The sequence below is a fragment of the Eumetopias jubatus genome, unplaced genomic scaffold, assembly GCF_037043125.1.
Source record: "Eumetopias jubatus isolate StellerSeaLion01/CBP00866 unplaced genomic scaffold, mEumJub1_p1.0 scaffold_12, whole genome shotgun sequence".
Lineage (NCBI taxonomy): Eukaryota > Metazoa > Chordata > Mammalia > Carnivora > Otariidae > Eumetopias > Eumetopias jubatus.
Window position 1 is genome coordinate 45,400,014 of NW_028274818.1, and position 20,677 is coordinate 45,420,690.

The following is a 20,677-nucleotide window of genomic DNA, read 5'->3' on the forward strand; positions in this document are numbered from 1 at the left end:
CAGGCTGCTCTCTCTCTGCCCTGCGCTCCCTGGCTCCTCCCTGTCGCTGCCAACCCAGCACTTGCTTCTTCCTGCCTCAGTCGGCTTCCTGCCCCACCAGCCCCAAAACCCCATGGCTGAGGTCACTGATGTCCTAACTGCCAGCCTGTGGCTTCTTCTTCATTACCTAAGCCTTTTTTTTCCTCATTATCTAAAACTTTTAACCTGATCTGAAGTGTCTGTTGCTGCTGTTTACCCCTTCTTTTGAAAAGGTTCTCTCCCCTTGACTTGCAGGATCACCTCTCTCCTGGTGTCCTTTGTGCTTTTTGAAAATTGTTTCTTCATGGTCAGCTTTATTGGTTCCTCTGCCCCTTTTCTCCATCCCCCTGCGAAGTGTTGGTGTTTTTGCCCTGTTCTGTCCCATTTTGACTAGTCTCTGTTCTCCTTTGGCGTGGTCCTCCATTCCATAATATGGAATGTTGTTTCTGCAGGTCCTATTACCTTTTCCTCTATCCTTTACACCATGCTTTCTCCTAGAAGATTCTCATTCATCCTTTAAAAGTCAGTTCAAAAGCTGCTCCTCTGGGGCATCTCTGTTGGCACCTCCCCGTGCCCCTAGAGAAAGGGTTGGGTCTTTCTTGTTCTCCTTGTTGGTCTTGGGTCTTTCTTGTTCTACCTTGTTCTCCCTAAATATTGTACAGGTCTCTTTTCATGTCTGATGGGCAGGGTGGACGGCTCAGAGTGAGATGAGCTCCCCCACTGGTTCTCACACAGTTCCTTTCCCCAGGAAGCAGTACCAGTGCCCTGGAGCTCTTAAGAGGATGGAAACCGCACCTTACATATCTTTGTATGCTCAGCCCTTAGCACAGCTGTGGAACCGAGGAGATATTCAACTACAGTTTGTTGAGTAAACGTGCTATGTTGTCCTAGGAAATCTTAAAAACTTTTAAACGATGGACGTTTAGCACTTACCTCAAAATCAGTTCGAAGAAACTCATGTTAAACCATGCTACTATTCAGATCCCTACCTAAATTTTATTCCCTTCCACGCATTCCCGTCATATGATGTTATGCTTGGCTAAATGACCCCCAGCTTATTAGCTTGTGCTCTCTACCTACATAAAATGGGCACCAATCTCAGGGAAGGGAAGGACAAAAGGACCCTCTCAGAGGCCACCGAAAGCACTAGACATACCCAACAGTGGATCAGAGCCACATGGGAGACTCCAGGACAGAGTCTTGCTACCAGCAAATTAATAAATCAAGATTGGATAAATAAAAAATAGGTTTCCTGGGGCATATATGGGGACTCTGGTTCAATGTCCTGAAATCGGAAGGTAACAAAGTAGAATGCGCTAGAAGCACAAACTTTGGCGCACCAGTACCTCACAAATTCCCTGGCACATAATAGAAGAATGAATCACTGTACGAACGAATTAATCAATGATTAAATTCGGTAGCACAGACCTAGTTGTCACACATATCTGATGAGGGAGCAGAGGTCAAGCTGAGGACCAAGCAAACTGCCCCCTCCCCACTCCATTTCTCAGGGAGTCCTAGCTGCCCTAAAACTAAGGAAAGGGAAAAAACAGATCGTTAACTGACAGAGATCACAGTCCTGCCGGACATGAGTCTCCCATCACTTTACCAATGTCTTAGTGATTTGCAAGGAAAAAGCATTCTTATCAATAGCTTAACTTTCAGAGACCCATAACTCGTAACTCAATTTTCTGGAGCCCTAACATCACCCTCCCTTCCATGAGTGATGTGGAAAACTGAGGCAGAAGGGAAAGTAAACAAAATTGAATTTCTTTAGACCTGCAGCCCATTGACAAGGACCTGAGATAGAGTATAACATTGCTCCAGGAAGCTCCCAGCTGTCTTAATGTTAATGCCTTACTAGAAGGAAAAACAAGCCTCCAGTATCCTGAAATCTTCTTTAGCATATGAAAGTCCTTTTGGACACCTCCCTTTGTCCCTTACTTCCCCCAACTCCCAAGTATATAATCAGCCATTCCTCCAACCTCAGTGCAGCAGCTCTTTCTGCCCACGGGGCCGTCCCCGTGCTTTAATAAAATCTCCTTGTCGCACCAACATTCCATTCTTAGTTATAAAATCCCCAAATTTCATTTGAGCAAGTGACTGTGTACGATAAAGATTACATTTCCAGCTTCCATTACAGCTTGGTGGGCCCCAGCCACTAAGTTCTGGTTAATGGGATAGAAACCGAAGTGGCAGTGAAACTTCCTGGAAGGATCCTTAAAAAGAGGAATGTCCCCACCTTCTCTTTTCTCCTGCCTGCTGTCTGGAATGAGAAAACCATGACTGACGCTCCAACTGATACTGATTATATCATTTAGGGCCACAACCTAGAGATAAAGGGAGAGAAAGCTAAAAAGAGTCCCTGACATTTAATGGAACTGCTATACCAGCCCTGGACTTGGAATATCCAAAATATTTTTAGCAAAAGAATAAAGCCTTACGTATTTGAGTCTTTTGTTGTTTGCAGCAAACTAGATGCTAACTAACAAATGTCACATAAGTGAATCACTTTAGCAAAATATGAAGGCATTATTGATACATCATCTTAGTAGAATACTGTGTAAAGAGGACATATTTATTCATATCCTCTAGTGCTTTCTCTCAAGTGAGGTTAATACCTCCTATCTGTATTGTGCCTTTATTCTTTCCAGCTGAATTAGTATCACACAGTGAGTCTTCCTGATCCACATGGTTTTATGATACAATTCCCCTCACCCTTTCCAAGATGTCACAGTTTTGTACAAACAACTCAAAAGCAACACTGACCCTTTGCATATAAAAGCTTCAAGCCCCATAAAATTCTTCTTAGCCTCTAGTTATCTCTCATTTAACATTTTACAACAATTTTCCAGATGCCATTGATCTGCATTTTTTCCGAGTTGAGTTACAAAGATATCACAAATGATCTACTGTAGAATATTCTATTTTTAAAACTCAGAGGGCCACACCATTCAATACAAAAAAGTCCTTGAAATACCCCAATCTGAAGCCTTGGGTCAAATGGCATTAGTCACACAGGCCTTGTGTTTTTTATTCCTATTCATTTCTTCTGATATGATTTCACCAATAAACCAATAAATGTATTGTCTATTCTGACTGATTTCATTGAAAAGTTCTGCTGGAGAAATTCTGAAGAGTCATCAAGTTGGCATTCCCATTTCTAGCAGCAGCTCCAGAGCCAAGATGACATACAAGTAGATGTTGAAAGAAAATATAATAATATGTATAGTGCACATAAAGTGTTGTTTTAGCTTGAATTACTTAGTAAGAGTTTGTTAATCTAGGTTTATGGTCCATGTACTAATCCTATAATAGTGCTATTAAAAACACTATGCTAAGCATTCTATACCAAAATAACAATTGATAAAATGACTACATTTTTCTCCATAAATCCTAATGATATGATTATGCCCATTAATAAGAACCAGGGCTCTCTTCAAGAAACCAAGTAATTACTGTGTGGTATGATTTACACAAAGCCAGATGGAGTTATTATCCACAGTTCGTGAATCTCTATGAAACGTGCTATTTGGTCTCTATATTATCCATCACTTTCTCTAATGCAAAAAGTAGAATAAATGAGAATCCAAGAACGTTAGAGCTGGAAAGATCCTTCTAGATTTTTAAGTTCAAGGGCCTAGAATTAGAGAATCAGAAACCAGAGAGGCTCAACAATGGCTAGGGAAAACATTGATAAGTGTCACAGAACTAGATAAAAATCCAGCCTCTAAATTTATAGTTCAATACTCTTTCCATGACAGCAATCAGTTATTACTTAGTTATTACTTACAGATTAATGCAATGCTATTTTTATACAGTAGCTATGAGTGACTTGTTATTTTCTCAACTCAGGATATTTTATTGCATATCATCCTAAAATTATAAAAATAATATTCTGACAGGTCTGGACTTGCTTGCTTAAAGGTGGAATTGTATATTTCATAGAAATAGGGCCCTACCTATTTGTTTCTGCTGCTCTGTATGGTGCAATTAAAGCTGGCATATATTTCAAAGCCTCAAGATGCCTGACAGATGAATGGTACATTTTCCATGGGCTAGAAACACAGTACCTGCCTTGTGTATTACTGAATGTGATTTAAAATAACAGAAGTGGTAAAATGTTTACCCAAATTAGAGAAATGACAATCTTCCATGTGTCTACAGAGAATGTGTGGCTAGCCCAAAGTTTCTCAACCTCAGCAACTATTCAACTACAGATATTTCATTGTTAGGGGCTATCCTGTGCAGTATAGCATGCTGCCCTCTACCCACTAAATGCTTGTAGCACCAGCCTCCCAAGTTGTGACAACCAGAAATGTCTCCAGACACTACCAAATGTCCTGCAAAATCCCCTTCCCCCATTGAGAACCACTGGTCTATCAAAACAAAGCCAGTGTTGGAATTTTGCCTTGAGAAAGAATGCTCAGCGACTCACCAATAGGGTCTGGGAAGAACCGATCAGATAACAAATTATATTCATCTTCTGAGGTTAACACCTTGCCACCAGCTGGAAGAATTCGGCTTTTAGGAGTCGCTCCTCTCTGATAGGCCTGGGGAGAAAAAGGCATAAATAGGTGATTTTTCCCCCCATTTGGATTTTTGGAAAATGCCAAGAATATTAGAAAGAGACACAGGCACACACACACTCAGAGATAATTCCTACACTATGTCTCTGAGGAAGAGCCACATATTTAAAAAATATGTTTTGTGTACCTGTGACTTGCAAAGTACTTTAGTGATGGTCACAAAATGGTAAATCAGAGTCCTTAATCTCAGGAGATTCACTCTAGGTATGTTTCTCAAGTGGGGAAAACATCTTAGTAACTTCTAGAAATCCTGCACCATACTTAGCATTTCAGATGCTAGCACCTGAATCATTCTCATAACCACAAGGGTGATGATGCATGTAGATACTCCCTGCACAAAAGGCTTGGGGACCGATGTCGAATGACATGGGGGACATAAAATTGTAATGATGGTTGCCATGGATTTTCACCCAAAACAGAAAAGTGTTGTCATGATAAGACATGACACCACATGAGACTGTTTTGCAGTAAAATGATCTGGGAGGGAAATGCACCATCATGACAACAGAACAAATTCTAGCCAGCAGACAAAAAGCTCTGCTGTTTGGGAAATGTAAAAGAGGGGCAAAGAGGGGCGCCTGGTTGGCTCAGTTGGTCAAGTATCTGCCTTTGTCCCAGGTCGTCATCCCAGTGTCCTGCGATGAAGTCCAGCTTCGGCCTCCTTGCTCAGCGGAGAGCCTGCTTCTCCCTCTGTCCACCCCCTGCTTGTGCTCTCGCTCACTATCTCTCTCTCAAATAATTAAATGGAATCTTAAAAAAAAGAAGAAGTGCAGAGAATTGCTACCACTCCAGAGCAGTTTGTGTGGCAGATCCACTCATGAGGATAGACAGATAAGGTAAAATTGAAGTATGTGCCTCTGATGGGAGGGCTTACGTCAAGGCAAAATTTTGAGAATAACAGCCTCAATGCAAATTGAGAATTGATACCAAGAAACTGTACGACCCAAAATCTAGAGTATGCTTTTGGGGAAAACTAAAATAATGTTGACCAGGGCAACAAAATCAGAATAACAATAACACATTCTCCATCAATAAGATGGCGAGTAAAGAGTCCCAAACAAAACAAATTATTTTCTTTTTAAACATTTTTGAAGATTTTTTTATTTGAGACAGAGAGAGAGTACAGAGTGGGGCAGAGCAGAGGGAGAGGGAGAAGCAGACTCCCTGCAGAGCAGAGAGCCCGAGGCAGGGCTCAAACCAGGACCCTGGGATCATGACCTGAGCCAAAGCCAGACGCTTAAGAGACTGAGCCACCCAGAAGCCCCAAAACAAATTCTTGCATACTTAAGAAGGTTGTTTTCCTTTTTTTTTTTTTTTAAGATTTTTTATTTGAGAGAAAGAGCATGAAAGAGAGATCACAAGCAGGGGGGAGAGTTAGAGGGAGAAGAAGACTCTCCCAGGAGCAGGGAGCCCGATGGGGGACTCATCCCAGGACCCCGGAATCATGACCTAAGCTGAAGGCAGATGCTCAACCAACCAAGCCACCCAGGCGCCCCGGTTGCTTTCCATTTGTAAGAACCCCTACTCAACTGCTTAAGCACACGAGGGACCCAGAGCACAACAGAGAAGAATCTAAAGTTGTGACTGAGAAAGTCTAAGAGCAGTTCAGCTCAGACTGAATCGCGTTATTTTTTCTAACAGGCCCCAATCTGGACTTTTATAAACTTTATGTTATTTAATCCTCAAAACAGTGCTATGAGTTAGTTATTTTCTCCATTTTATAAATGAGAAAAATGAAGCTCAAAGAACTTGTCAATGGCCCAGCAGTGAGTTGGTGACAAATCTCAGATTCATACCCAGTCTGTCCAGAAAGTGTACAGGAAGTAGGGCATGATTATTGAATGAGAACGCTTCATTTTTTCCTGCTTAATTACCTTCCAAAACCAGACTCTCAATGAAACAATAGGCAATTTATAGGTACTTAATATGTAAGTCTTAGGTATAATAAAAAAATGCCCTTCTATAAATTAAAAAAACAGAATATTATTAAAACTTTGAGGAATTATGACAAACTGCATGGGCACTTTTAAAAAATTTCCAAGTTTTTAACAAACTGAAGCGCCCCTGAGGTGCTCTGCAGGCACCCCTGTAAAATTTCCAAGTTTTTAAAAAAATATGTAGTTATTACCAAATTCAGTGACCATATCTTAACAACCTGAACAAGTTTATTTTTTTTAAAGATTTTATTTATTTATTTGAGAGAGGGAATGAGATAGAGCATGAGAGGGGGAGGGTCAGAGGGAGAAGCAGACTCCCTGCTGAGCAGAGAGCCCGATGCGGGACTTGATCCCTGAACTCCAGGATCATGACCTGAGCCGAAGGCAGTCGCCCAATCAACTGAGCCACCCAGGCACCCAACCTGAACAAGTTAATGATGAGCAAAGCAAAGAAAGCAATATAGTCCATAAATTGCAAGTTGAAGGAGCAAGCTTGAAAAAATGAAAAGAAGGAAAAAACCAAAATCTGATTCAAAATTAAAAGTTCAGTTAGTGCCAAATGTGGTGAAAACCCTAATAAATCCAAGAGCAAGCTCTATGAGTGTTTCCTCTCAAATAGTAGTAATCATACTGTAACGGCTGTACCAGTGGTTGGCCATATGCTAAGTGCTTTAATATGTTCATTTATTTAACCCTTACAACAACATGGTGACGAAGGGATGGATCATGCTCACCATTTAAAGATGAGAAAATAGCGGCTCAAGGAGATTTATAACTTATGCAAGGGCACATATCTAGTAACTGGCAAAGGTGTGATTCAAAGCACCTTATATTAACCATTATGCTCTACTGCCTCTTCTCAAGCTTCCCTGACAGAACATTGTAATGTGCCATACAAAATGAGGTGATTTATTTTATTTTAGGATTTTATTTATTTATTTGAAAGAGAGAGAGAGCACGAGTGGGAGAAGGAGCAGAGAGAGAGGGAACCCAACATGTGACTCAGTCCCAGGACCCCGGGATCGTGATCTGAGCAGAAGTCAGATGCTTAACCAACTGAGCCACCCAGGTACCCCTGAGGTGATTTATTATCATTATCATTATTGTATGTAGTGCATTGATAATTTGCGTCTGAGAGCAAATCAAGTGTTGAATAAAGTCCTGATATAGATAAGCAGAGAAGATATTAGCTTAATGAATGTTGAATAAGACTACCCAGGAGAGCACTTCAACTTTGCCTGGTAGCCTGTGGAATAAGTTCAAACTGTATTTTATTTCTATTTCCCATCAGAAATGGAAAGGAAGCACATTGACTTGTCAATCTGAAGCCTCTTCCTAATGCTTTAGCATCCGAGGTATTACTCCAAGTATCCATGGAGGTTGTCCTGACTGTTCTTAAACTTGGAGTCAAGAAAGCAGAGTTTTAAACCTGGTACCACCTTTAACTGATAAACATTCACTCCAAAAGGAGCTTGAGGATCTATGTACTCTAAAAATGTGTACAGTGCAAGATCGGGAAGGAACCAGTGGGATCATTCAGCCTCACTCTCTGGTGTAACTGAGGCCCAACCTAAACTTTCATTTTCCCAATTCACTGCCCAGTGTTTTTTCCTCTAGACCAAATGACCTCACCATGTGGGGAGAGAAATGGGAACCAACAAAAACGGAAGTCCTCTCAGGTGCTAGGCACTTTATACATGACCTCATTTTCTCCAGAGTTTGCAGACATATTGTATTAGATAGCCATCTAATGATTTTACAGAAAAATCATATGATAACCAGGAAAAAGTTAAATGAAAAAAATCTGTAAGTAGAATAAAGTCTTGAAATGTTTGAATTTTTAGGAACCCATGCAAATGCAGTCATAGTCTTATTAAGTAACTTCTCAGCCGCTTGTCACATAGGAGGCTTACCAGTAGGAAGACATGGAGACATTGAGCCAAGAGGGAGAGATATGAGGGCAGTGACTGAAAAAGACCTTGAAGCTGAATGATCCTAGGAAGGGCTCCTGCACTGGTCACTTGGTGTAACCTATTTTCACACTCCCTTGCAATTACTCGTTCCAAATCTATCTTGCCTGCTGGGCTGCAAGCATCTGTTTCATCTTCTGTTAGAGGCTCAGAACCTTCTATAACACTTGGCATATCATAGGCATTCAGTAAACATGTTAACTGAAGTGAGTAGCTGCATGAGTGAGTGCTTATTGAAGGAATCAGTCTCAGAGGAGGGGGCATATCAGTCAACCCAGCCAATGTTGAAGAATGTTGCAAGAACCACTACAAACAAGGAAACATCGTACCTCTTTGTTCTCATAGCTCTCCACAGCAAAATCATTTTTGACCACAATGTACCGCTCCTTCCATTTCTTTATGTCCTCAGCAAACTGTGATAGCTCTGCTTCATACAGAACAATTCCAGGCTCCAATGGTGGCTTTAAAGAAGGTGAATATCATTAATCATGACAACAAAAGATAACATAGCATGCTATCACTAAGTCTATCCGCGGGAGTTCAAGGAATGTTTTCAGAAACTATCTTGTGCTGAGATTCTGGGGAAATTGTGGCTTCCCCCACCTCCCTCCATACTTTCCCTTCCTGCTCCCTCTGACCAAATGCAAATATTTGTCTTATTGATATGTTTGTGACTTTCATTTCCCTCCATTATTTTACAAAAAGAGAAGCGGATGGTAGAAGGGATTGTAGGAATAAGGTTGTGCCTTGTATACATGTCACTTAAGGATCGTTGATAAACTCTAGAAGAGGTAGGTAAGTGTAAATTGTGGCTGTATACCCCAACACTGTGAATATCCCTGAAAACAGGAGAATTAATAGGCTGCTCCTGTATCCACCATACCTCCAGGTACAGGCTTGAGGGTCAATGTTCAATGGTCTTCCCAGATCTAAAAGCCCTGGGGACCCAGACTGTAAACCCTTGCCCCGTGTGCATGCTCCTCAAAGAGACTGTGTTTACCCTCTGGTTGAAGAACAAGCAGGCTAGCCAGCAAACTGCAGTTCTACCTTTCTACTTAAGTAAAAGTTTGAGGCTTTCTTATTAACCCTGATGACATATGTGCTATAGGGAAGTCTGTACTAGATTCTTAGTTAGGTCTCCCTTTGGGCTAACTGTGTAAGGAATAACTCCCATCCTGTCTCATGGTAAAATCCCTGTATTATCTCAAAATACAGGAATGGGCCTCCTGTCTTTCATGTGTCACTGAATTTATATCTCTTTTCCCTTTATTAAAAAAAATCAAAGTGCTTTTAGAAACGTATCCCTCCACCTTCAAGCAAAATTTACATGAAGCATAGGGAGAAGACAGATACAGTAATCTTTTTAAGACTTGGCTAAGGGATGAACTAAATTGCCTTCTGAATTTATTCTATCCTGACAGATAAAAGAGGCCGTTTCCTATCTTGCTTTATTAACAGGTAAGAGAGGATCTCACTCTTCTCTTTAAATGAGACTGAACCCATATATAGGCTGAACTTTATAGTTCTATGTGCAGCATTTTTTTTTTAACCTGGGCCACTCAAATCAACTGATACGCTTGTTAAAAATGTGGCCTTACCCTAGACTTACTATATCAGAATCTCTGGAGGTGTGGGCCAAACTTTGCATTTTTAACAAGCTCCCTACATTGTGAGAATCACTCTTTTATGGGAATGACACTCAGTTATCCCTACACACCCATGCTGCTAAATCTATTGGTCAACTTAAATTCTAAGCAGTATCTGACCCATTTATCACTCCCTCCTTCTTGTAAGCCCTTCTTTATTTGCCTTCTGGCACATTCCTCTTTCCTGATTTTCTCCTCCTGCAAGGCTATTTCTTATCAATCCATCTCGCTGGATCCTTCTTTTCCTGGTCTCCAAATGTCAACTAATTACCTATTCACTATTTCCACAGGTGTATGTCAAATAAGCATCTCAAACTTACATGGCCAAAAGGGAACATGTGATTCCCACCCACCTCGGACCCTTCCTTCTGAGTAAAAGACAACTCCATGTACTTATTTGCGCAGGCTAAAAACCCAGTAGTCATCCCTGACTTTCACTCTCCTATAACGTCTATCCAACGCATCAGCAAGTTCCAGCAGCTCTATCTCAGGTCCATTTTGACTTGGACCTTTCCTCACAACTGCTACCATCACCACCCTCATCCAACTTGCCTTCACCCTTCTTCTCTTGCACTGCTACTGTGTCCTCCTCACCCGTCTCCAGGTTCCCCTCTTATCCCTCATCATGGTCTATTCACTATAGAGAGGCCAGAGAGATTGCTGAAAATTCCAAGTTACTCTGTATTTGATATCCTCCAATAACTTCTCTTCATATTTACAAATAAAGACCCTTATCATGGTCTACAGCTCCTCCATGGTCTGGTCCTTCCCTTTCACTCTGTAGTCATTTATCATCCTTTCTCCCTTGCTCGCACTGCTCTTAGCACATAGCCTTCTTGATGTGCTTATGACTGCTGTAGGGCCTTTGCACTTACTGTTCCAAATCCCGCAGATATTCGCACAGCCTACTCTTATTTCACTCCAGTTCCCGCTCAGATTTCATCTTCACAGAGGGCTTCTCTGATCATTTTCTCTAAAATAAGGCTCCTGCTTTATTTTTCTTTGAGTATTTATTATGACCTGATATCACCTGATATTTGTTTCTTTATTTGTTTACTGTCTCCTACTTTTAAATATATACAGGAAAGCAGAGAATTTGTCTTGATCCCCAATTCTTGGAATAGGGCCTGACACATAGTAGGTGTCAATGAATGAATATGTGTTGAGGTTGTGGGTAATTATTATCATGGAGCAAAGGAAAAAGAATAAGTCAGGGGACTCGAAGAAAAAAATCATATTTAATCAATGACCAAAACAAAAATGCCCATAATATGAGACACTAAAATTATGACTTTTTAAAAACTGAACTTCACTACAGCAAGTCAAATTTCCTGATATTAAAGCATCATGTGGGAAAAACAATAAAATTGGATCATACTAGTTTTCTTTCTATATGGATTACATCAACAACAAGAAACCATACACTCTAACTTCTAGGAAGATAGAGTTTTTTGACCATGAAATGATTTGAGAACAGATTTTTTTAAACTGCCATTTAAATTACTGTTTATTTCAGAAATATGATGAGTTATAAAGCATTCTTCAGTGGGAGAAAATGTCAACCAAATGTCCATAGTTACCTTGGTCTTCAAAAATTGTGATGTTAAATCTCTTTGCTGTTCTACTTCACTGCGTACATGATTGCAGAAAGCCACAGAGTACTGGCGACTATAGTAGGGACTGAAGTTTTTGATAGTAGCCTCAGTTTTCCCTAGAAAAATATGAAAATTAGAAATTAGAAATACAGCATCTCTTACAGAATAGACACATATCTACCCCTCTAAGACCACTGTTTCCCAGGGATTTGTGGTGAGTTCACATTCCCTGAGAACTTTGTAACATGCCATACGTGCCTTTATCTCTCCCTCTCCCTGACATCATCCTGAGAGACTCTACTATCCCTAAGGACCATCCATCCAGTAACCGATAGAAATTTTCACATTACCAAGGCCATAAACTCAGCCATCCTTCTAAATCTTTCTACAACTACCATTCTACCTTACCCGATTCTCCACTTCAACTTGCTCTTCATCCCCCTCTACCTCCAGTCACCCAACTCTTACACAATAATCCCAGGGTCCACCATTTCAACTCCACACACACAATATTCTGTTTTTCTTCAGACCCCTGAGACTCCACCTCATCTTGCTGACCCACAGCCCTGGATAAAATCAACAAACTGTTTCTTCTAGTTCTGCCCCCTGTGTTTCTGGGTAAATTTTTTGTGTGACTCAAAGCCTTATACAATTACTATGAGGTAGAGGGAAAAGCTTTGGTTTAAGAGTCTAGAGACCTGAGCTGTGGTCCCAATTCCAGGGAGACAGAAACCAGCTGGATGACCTCAGTTGAGTCCTTCATTCTCTCCAGGCTCCAGTGTCCCTAACTATAAAGGAAGGTGCTCACTAGTCCATACTTTTCTTGGAAACTATATGACACTGAAGTATAAACATGAGTATAGCTGTCTTCCAATAGTGACCAGCAACTGCATTATGATCTCTCAGCACCAAAAGAAAATAAAGCTTAGGATCAATCACAGTGGGGAAGGGGGCAGTTGGAGGACTCAAGATGGAAGAAGAGGGAGAGTCAGACACTAGGAATATTCTTGAGCTTTTCCAACCTGTGCTTAGCTTTAGAGAGTAGGGAAGTTGCAAAGGAGGGAAAGGAGAAAAAGAAATTGGGGAGGAAGGGCAAAGGAATATTCTGAGACAGATTAGAAATCCTCACAACCTGTCAAGGACTTGCTACAAAGTAGAGAAATAAACACAGGTCCCACTGACTGTGCTCACACACTGTTAGTCCTTGGAATAAGATATTATCTTGAGAAAAAATAAACCTGATATGACATTCCAAAATATTTTTAAATACTTTCATGTGAACTTGGCATAATTTTTGTTTTCAAATTTGATATAGTCACAGAGAAATATTAAAATATAACATACCGGCAAGATCTGTTTGGAGCTATTGTGCATGTAAAATTTCAAAAATAAGTGAAGAGTTCTAACCCCATAGATTGAGATATTCAATATGAGAACCTTGAATTCATAGCAGCCAAAGACCCATAGTGTATGAGTAATCCCTTTATATGAAGAATCCTCCTTTATCTCAGGCATTTCAATCTCATACTATTTTTGAGGTAAAAGGGAATTCTTGCTTATTCCCCTCAATAAAATGACATTTTTGGGTCATATTTATGGGCTTTAATAACTATTACTTGAAAGGTGCTTTGAGACCCATTAATAATAGGTTCTGTACAAATGCAAATAAAAGCTCCTATAATTTGAATCAGGCATGCTTTTGCTTGCTCTGTGAGTCCATGGTATGACTATTAATCAGTATTTGCATAATACTTTAATATACTCAGGCTTTATAATTATCTAATTGGTTAATATTTTTATTAGCTTTTATATAGTGCATAAGAAATAAAATTCTAGATCCTTGTCTATAATTTTCTTACATAGGAGTAGGATATCTTTAAGAATTCCCACAATAAGAATGAGTGTCACATCACCAAAACATATAAACAATTAACAAAATTTGCCCTTTGGGACCAAGTGACCACTATTTTGTCTAACAGAAGAGCAGCCTGCTAATTTATGATGCTAATTTTTGCACTCCTGCAAGCATTTGGATTTAAATGAAAGAAGGTGGATGCCATTTTATGATGAGCTCTACAAAGCTTTGAAACTTGATTTCCTGCCACATCACAAAGCCTCACCCAAGGATGCCCTGTTTCTACAGAGGTGTTACGATGCCACCACTCCCTCCCAGTGTATGAGAAAAATGCTTCTGTAATTTGAGTAGCAACACATCTTCCACCAGGCAGCATTTATAAGAAAGGGATTACAGCTTCCTTTGGTAATTAACCTAATGACTGGTTCAAAATGTGAATGAAACAGCTAAAAATATCATAAGTTCTAGGGGGAAAAGAACCTAAAGCGATTCTCAAAAGGTATCTAGATTTTAGAGTAAGCCTATCTAAACCCAAATATAGGAACACCGAAGTCCAGATCTTGACATTTAGAGAAAAGCCTAGTGTTGGGGCAAAATACACTTTGGTTAGGAAGATGGACTCTGGAGTCAGAAAGACTTGGGTTTGAATGCCATCTCTGCTACTTACCAGCAGTGGGACCTTATGCAAGTTAATTCCCCTCATATAAAATGAAGACAAGAGGAGCATTCTCATAGTGTTATTGTAGTTATTCATGAAATAATGCAGTAAACTGCTCAGCATGGTAGCTGGCACATAGAAAGTGCTCAATAATCAATAGTAATTAAATCAATGATGATAATCGTGATGAGCACCCAAGCCAACTGCCAGGGGAAGGTCCTGAAGCTGAATTAAGGAATCAGGGAGAAGATAAAAGCAGGCTGTCTTGTGTAACTCTTCAACTGGGGTCATCCTGCCCAGCTGCATACCGAACGGCTGTTCAGTATCCCACTCATTGCAGGTTTGAAACAAACATAACCTACATTTTCACAGATGTTTCAGGAACACTTACCAGCACATACGGGACCCTCAGTACCTTCCTAAATGAAAACCATCTAAATAAAACATTGGTATTAATGAACCAGAGTGAAAAGCATGAGTTAGTTACTGTGTTACATTGAGCCTCTCTCTCCCTGAGCCTCAATTTTCTCACGTAAAATGGGTAAATTGCCCATTTTCACTGGTTTTGTGAAGATTAAGTGAGATATTATTCTGTAGGTAAAAAAGTGCCTAGAGTACTGCCTGACACTAGTTGCTCAATAAATTTTGACTATTATTACTAGTATTTAATATTCCACTATGAAAATATTTCAATAAGTGGATCAGCCCACAGACACCACATAAAATAACCTTAGCCAAAAGCAGCTTGTTTTCCAGTTTTCAATATTCTTGAGTATTGAACTGCCTTCATCCTCCCCCTGCCCCCTCAACCCCTGCTGCGATTTAGTATCACATTCCTTTTCCTAAATTGTAAAAGAGAGCACTTTTTTTCACTAAAAATAGGCTAATCAATAATAGAAAGACTAGAACCAATGGAGGCTTCTTCCACATTTTCCGCATAGGTATATTTCTTCCAGTCCTACTCAATAATTGCAGCCTGTGTGGGGCATTGTGTTAGTACAACTAACTCAACCAAGCTGCTCATAACACGCTTCAGGCTAATCAGTACCAAAGCTGAAAGAACACTCTTCAACAGCTCTGTCTATAACACTTAGGTTCAGTTTGATATTGTAAAAGTCAGAAAAGCATCTTCTGGCCCCCTTAAAGCTGTTTGAATTCGTACAGCCTGAAAAACTGTACGATTTCAGTTTTTGATTCCTTCTCCTTTGTGCTCGTATTCAATCATCAGCAATCATCAGATCTTGTCCCTTCTCTTCCTACAATATTTCTTGACCCACCCCCTTGGCCCCATCCCAACCAGCACACCTTCAACACTGTAAAAGTCTCTTAATCTGCCCTCAGTATCACAGGGGGGACATAAACAAACAAACAACAACAAAAGTGCTAGCTCTCAGCTCTAAAAGAGGAACAAGAAAAGTCAAAACCAGAGCGGGAGATGGGGAATGCCAATGCTGATACAGAGATCCTGGGGGGGTGGGGGGCATGGGAAATAAGCCAAAGCTTGGTCAGTATGGCAGAGGCAGGTCCTGGGGATTGGCCAGAGTGAGTCCAGGGCTGATGGAGCAGAACATGAGAGGCTGAGCCCAAGCTGGCCACCACGGCCCCACTCACCAGAAAGGAGCACAGGTTACCAAGGCCCAGATGTTAGAGTGGGGAATTGTCCTTGAGAACCAGGTCTTACGCTTAATGCTTCCAGGGAACTCTTGAAAACCTCATGGTCAGTACAGAAAGCTACAGTCCTCTGGGTCCTGGCCTGACAAGTTTCATTTGACAGGTTGCTACAAGATGATGTCACTACCTTCATAAAAACCTTCAACAGTTTCCCCATTGCCCAGAGTACTGACCACTTAGCCCAGTGCCAAAGGCCCTGTGATCTGGCCCCAATTGTCCTGATTTCCTACCTCTCCTACTCCTACCTTGCCCCCTGTACATGCTCATGCCTTCACCCCTCCTTTCTCGCCCTAAATGCTCTGCCAGCCACTTTCAGATCCTTCAAGCCCAGATGGCGCTTCCATCCGAAAAAGAAGTTGGTTCTCCCCAACAATCTCACCTTCTTTTGTGTTCTTCCAAAACTGTGCTCCACTTTGCTACAGCTGTTTAAATATACTTTATCTCTTCTCCAAGGATATACTGTATTTGTGTACTCGGCAGATATTTGTTGAATGAATGAAAGAATGGCTGAGTAAATGTTTAAGAGTAAAGCCAAGTACAATGCATCATAATCTTGAAACCCATGCCAATGTCCCCAGAAAGGAGAAATGCACAGTTCTCACTCGAATATTTTTTTTGAGATTTATTTTTTTTTATTTTTTTTTAGAAAGAGAGAGAGAGTGTGAGCGAGTGAGTGGCAGGGAGGGGCAGAAGGAGAGAATTTTCAAGAAGACTCTCCGTAAGCGCAGAGCCCGATTATACTCACCTTGATCTTACAATCCCACGACCCATGAGATCATGACCTGAGCCAAAAACCAAGAGTCAGATGCTTAACTGACTGAGCCACCCAGGTGCCCCTCAACTATTTATTATTAAAAATATACACTCAAAGCTCAACTCATTTGTTTTTTAAAAAAATCAGACTTACTGATTAATTCCTTTTAAGCTTTAATATGAATTTTGTCCATGAAATTATATGTGGGGAATTATTTACAAACAAAAGCCTTCCTTTGTTTTTCTTGACCAACGTGCAATCATGGGAAGTATATGAAGTCTTACATGCGGTAAAACTTACATGAAGTCTGAACAACCTAAAAGATTTGTGTATTTTTTATCCTAGAAGTTACTTTGTTAACCTTCCAGTTCTGTAGTAATTCAACTCCAATCTAGTCTTTATCATTAGTTTTCTTTCTTGAAAGATACTATTTATAGTGGATTATTCCTAGTTTTCCCATCATTTGTAGTGTCAATATAACTATAATATATTCTAAAGTCTTCTCTGAAATACACAGATTCCTCCCTCTTCAAATACTTTTAGAATAATAACTCATAAGTACAGAAAGATATAAAAAATCCAAACATATCTTTGCTATATTTTCTTCTAAACATTTTTATATTTTTTAAATAGTTGAGAATATTATATTTTGTATCCAGTTTTATTTAACATTTCATCATTGTTGTTTCCTATACTACCCCTCAAAATCACTATTTTCAAATGTTGCATATTTATTGTTACTATGAATAAGAAAAATACAAAAAAAATTTTTTGAAGATTTTATTTATTTGTGAGAGAGAGAGAGAACAACTGGGGTGGGAGGCAGAGGGAGAGGGAGAAGAAAACTCCCCACTGAGCAGGGAGCCCGACACAGGGCTTGATCCCAGGGCTTCATGATCATGAACTGAGTGGAAGGCAGATGCTTGACTGACTGAGCCACCCAGGTGCCCCAAATACAAAATTAAAAAAAAAAATGGATTTATTTTAACAAAGTGGCTATTTCTCCAAAACTGATCCAAATCCACACATGAGAAGAGGATTAAGTAAGCCTTTGACACAGTTTCTTAAAAACTGTTGAGGTTTCTGGTGAAGATTAATTTGGAGGAACAAGAGAAGTCGCTCTAAAAAATAAAATATTTAATATTTATAAAATAGAGTATAATATCCACTATTGTTTATTTTCCCCAGAGTTTCTCAAATTATAAAAGTTTAAAAAATTCTGATGAATTACAACATCAGCTTTAGTCTCAGGCTTCTGAGCATCATCATTCTGCACCTTAGGGTGGAAAATTCAGAAATCCCAATTCACAATACAAAGGTGCAAAAATCTAATTACACAGAATAATGCCCAAGGACTCTCTCTTCTAGTAAATGCCTTAGAGAATGGGGATAAATTGGATTCTCCATAATTGAACTAAATAGTGTATGTGTGTGTGTGTGTGTGTGTGTGTGTGTGTTTAAGCACATTTATTATTGGTGCTTGAGTGATAAGTTTTTGAACAGACTCTATAGGAAGAGTAAAAAATTCTTCAAGGGGAGCCTTAATCCCATCAACTCCCTGAAGCTTACCTGGCAGAAACTCTACTTCGTGCTAAAAACTAGAGACATATAAACCACTTATGTTCTCTGTGATTTACTTCAGACATTAATCCACAGAAGAGAAACAAAACAAACACTCACAAGAGCTTATATGAAATATTTCAAAGGCATGCCAGGACCCTCTCTAGATTGAGAAAGCATCTGGATAGAAAACAGACAGGCTTAGGGATAAACAAAGAATGGTTTCCTCATTTCCAAACGCACACTCACAGAGATCCAAAACTCTGAGTTGGGCTTGCGATATAACTTGTCCTTGGACTGTTAAAAACCTTCAATCTTTTGCAATCCCTATTCTAAAAGCAGGCCCCGTATCTTTACCATGGCCACAAAGCTTGGCTTGTTAAGGACATTCAGTGAATCCCCATGTACTTACAGATGCTCCATAAAGGGCCAGACACCAACTCCACTGGGTCAACAGTGTGAAAATCATAAATGAAAACCTAACTGAAATGGAGTCAGGACATTCCACAGGGGGAGCTCTCATGCCCTACCATTCTTCCTCAATTGTAAATCCAACAGGAAGAGATGGACCTTGCTTGTTGGTGGATAGCCTTCATTCTCCCAGCAGGAGGAAGAAAGGCTTTCCTGCCCTTGCAGTAGCCCAGCCAATGAGGGAAAGTCACAACTCAGCCAATGAAAAACCACTATACTTAGAACTCCCAGTTTACTCCAATGGACTTTTTGTTTATAACAGTCTTCCCAACTTCCCCTTTTCCTCTGTAAAAGAGCATTCCTCTCCTTTGTTCCGTGTGGATTTGCTTAGGGTTTTGCTGTAGCTTGCTTGTCCCAGATTGTAATTCTCTGTTATTCCTGAATAAACCCATCTTTTGCTGGTAGAATAAAGGGCGGTTTTAAGGTTAGCACCAGAAACAAAAACAATGTTTTCTACAATTGACCACAGCACTGAAATAAATTAAGGTGCTCACCTGCACTAGGCATTTAGTAGAAAATACCTTCACAGGTTAATAGAAGAGAAATGAAGGAGACACTAAGAAAGGGAAAAAAACACTACCATATTATATGTTGTAATTCCCATTACCTTATTCTATGGAAAAATTAAAAACCCCTGTGGTCAGCTATTCCAGAGATCAGCTTTCTAGAACTGTAGGACCTTAAGTCTGCCCTCCTCTTTTTTTTAGAGGAAGAAACTATAATAGTATTGTTGGAAGATATATATATGACCATATTTTTATGTACACATTTTTCTTTAGCCATAATTAGGCAGAAGCTAACTTTAAATTTCTTCCATTTCATTTGGAAAACGCGCTTGGAAATTTTCAAGATTATTTTGCCATTATCTCACAGCATGCCTCCAATTTTCCCATGACACATCTGATGAGAATAAATCCTGTTTATTTTGCCACTTCTCTAAGCTGTAATGTCCCCAAAGGAAGCTGCAGATTGGCTGTCTTTTTCTTCATAAAAACGAGAGGAAAGCGTGTGAAAGAGAAAATTAAACCAATCTGACACAGCTACTTTTTCAGAAAGCATCACAAGAACTATGAATTCAGAAGGAATCATGGCTGCCCATTAGACAAACTTTTTGGTTTTGAAGAAAATATATAACTGAAATTCAGAAAGAAAGAAAGAAGGAATGAGGTTTCCTTTGCTGTTTTGGAGTCTAATTATAGTCATTAAAATTATCTGCACATATTTTATCAGAGGCTCTCAGATTATTCCAGAATCCTGAAAATATTCTTTGCTTTCAGATTGCAGCCATGTAAATGAACACAATATGTACCTAAAAGAAGTCAGGCTAGACTTAAAATAAACCAGGCAACAAGCCGAGGAATTTTACTAAGTGATTTCCCTTCCAACACAATAGGTTCTGGTGTCTTTTTCAGGTTTTTTTATTTTCCCAGTGATATTCCGTCTTTTTTCTTCATTCTTCTCTTTTCCCCACACAGAAGTATATTTGTTTGAAATGCTTGCTATTACAGTTTCTACTTCTCGCTCAAGAATCTATGCTTTTGGTGTAAAAAAAGAAAGAGTGCATTTTTAGAGAACCATGTTTGGAGCCCAGATATGCTTTGTTTTGTTAGTCTGGGGATATGGGTAACAATAAGTAGGAGTGACTTGGCTAGGAAAATGAAAGATGATAATGCTAGGCTTGGGAGGGTCCAGAAGAACTTCATAAACTAGTCAACATTTCTGTAGGCCAGCTAACTTTTTGAAACTATTTACAAGGCCAGATAAAGTACTCATTAGTGAAAATTATTTTAGCATGCTCTAACTTATCCTCACAAGAATTTAAGAACTACCAAAATGGTTCTAATTCCTGTCCACTTGATTCGGTCAGGCACTGTGTCCTCAGAATACAGTTTTCTTATAACAACCCAAATATCTCCAATAATAAGGTTGAATCTAGCAGAGTCTAAAATACAG

At 39.8% G+C, this 20,677-nt stretch overlaps 1 protein-coding gene across 1 annotated transcript in view; it reads right to left on the minus strand.

The window, feature by feature from the left end:
• The window catches only part of NIBAN1 (niban apoptosis regulator 1), a 148,922-nt gene that overhangs the window by 75,490 nt on the left and 52,755 nt on the right, over window positions 1-20,677 (minus strand). The window contains exons 2-4 of the mRNA XM_028121575.2: window positions 11,741-11,871; window positions 8,844-8,975; window positions 4,457-4,571 (exon numbers count right to left, since the gene is read on the minus strand). Of these exons, the coding sequence (XP_027977376.1) occupies window positions 4,457-4,571; window positions 8,844-8,975; window positions 11,741-11,871 (378 nt within the window). The remainder of the gene's footprint in view (window positions 1-4,456; window positions 4,572-8,843; window positions 8,976-11,740; window positions 11,872-20,677) is intronic.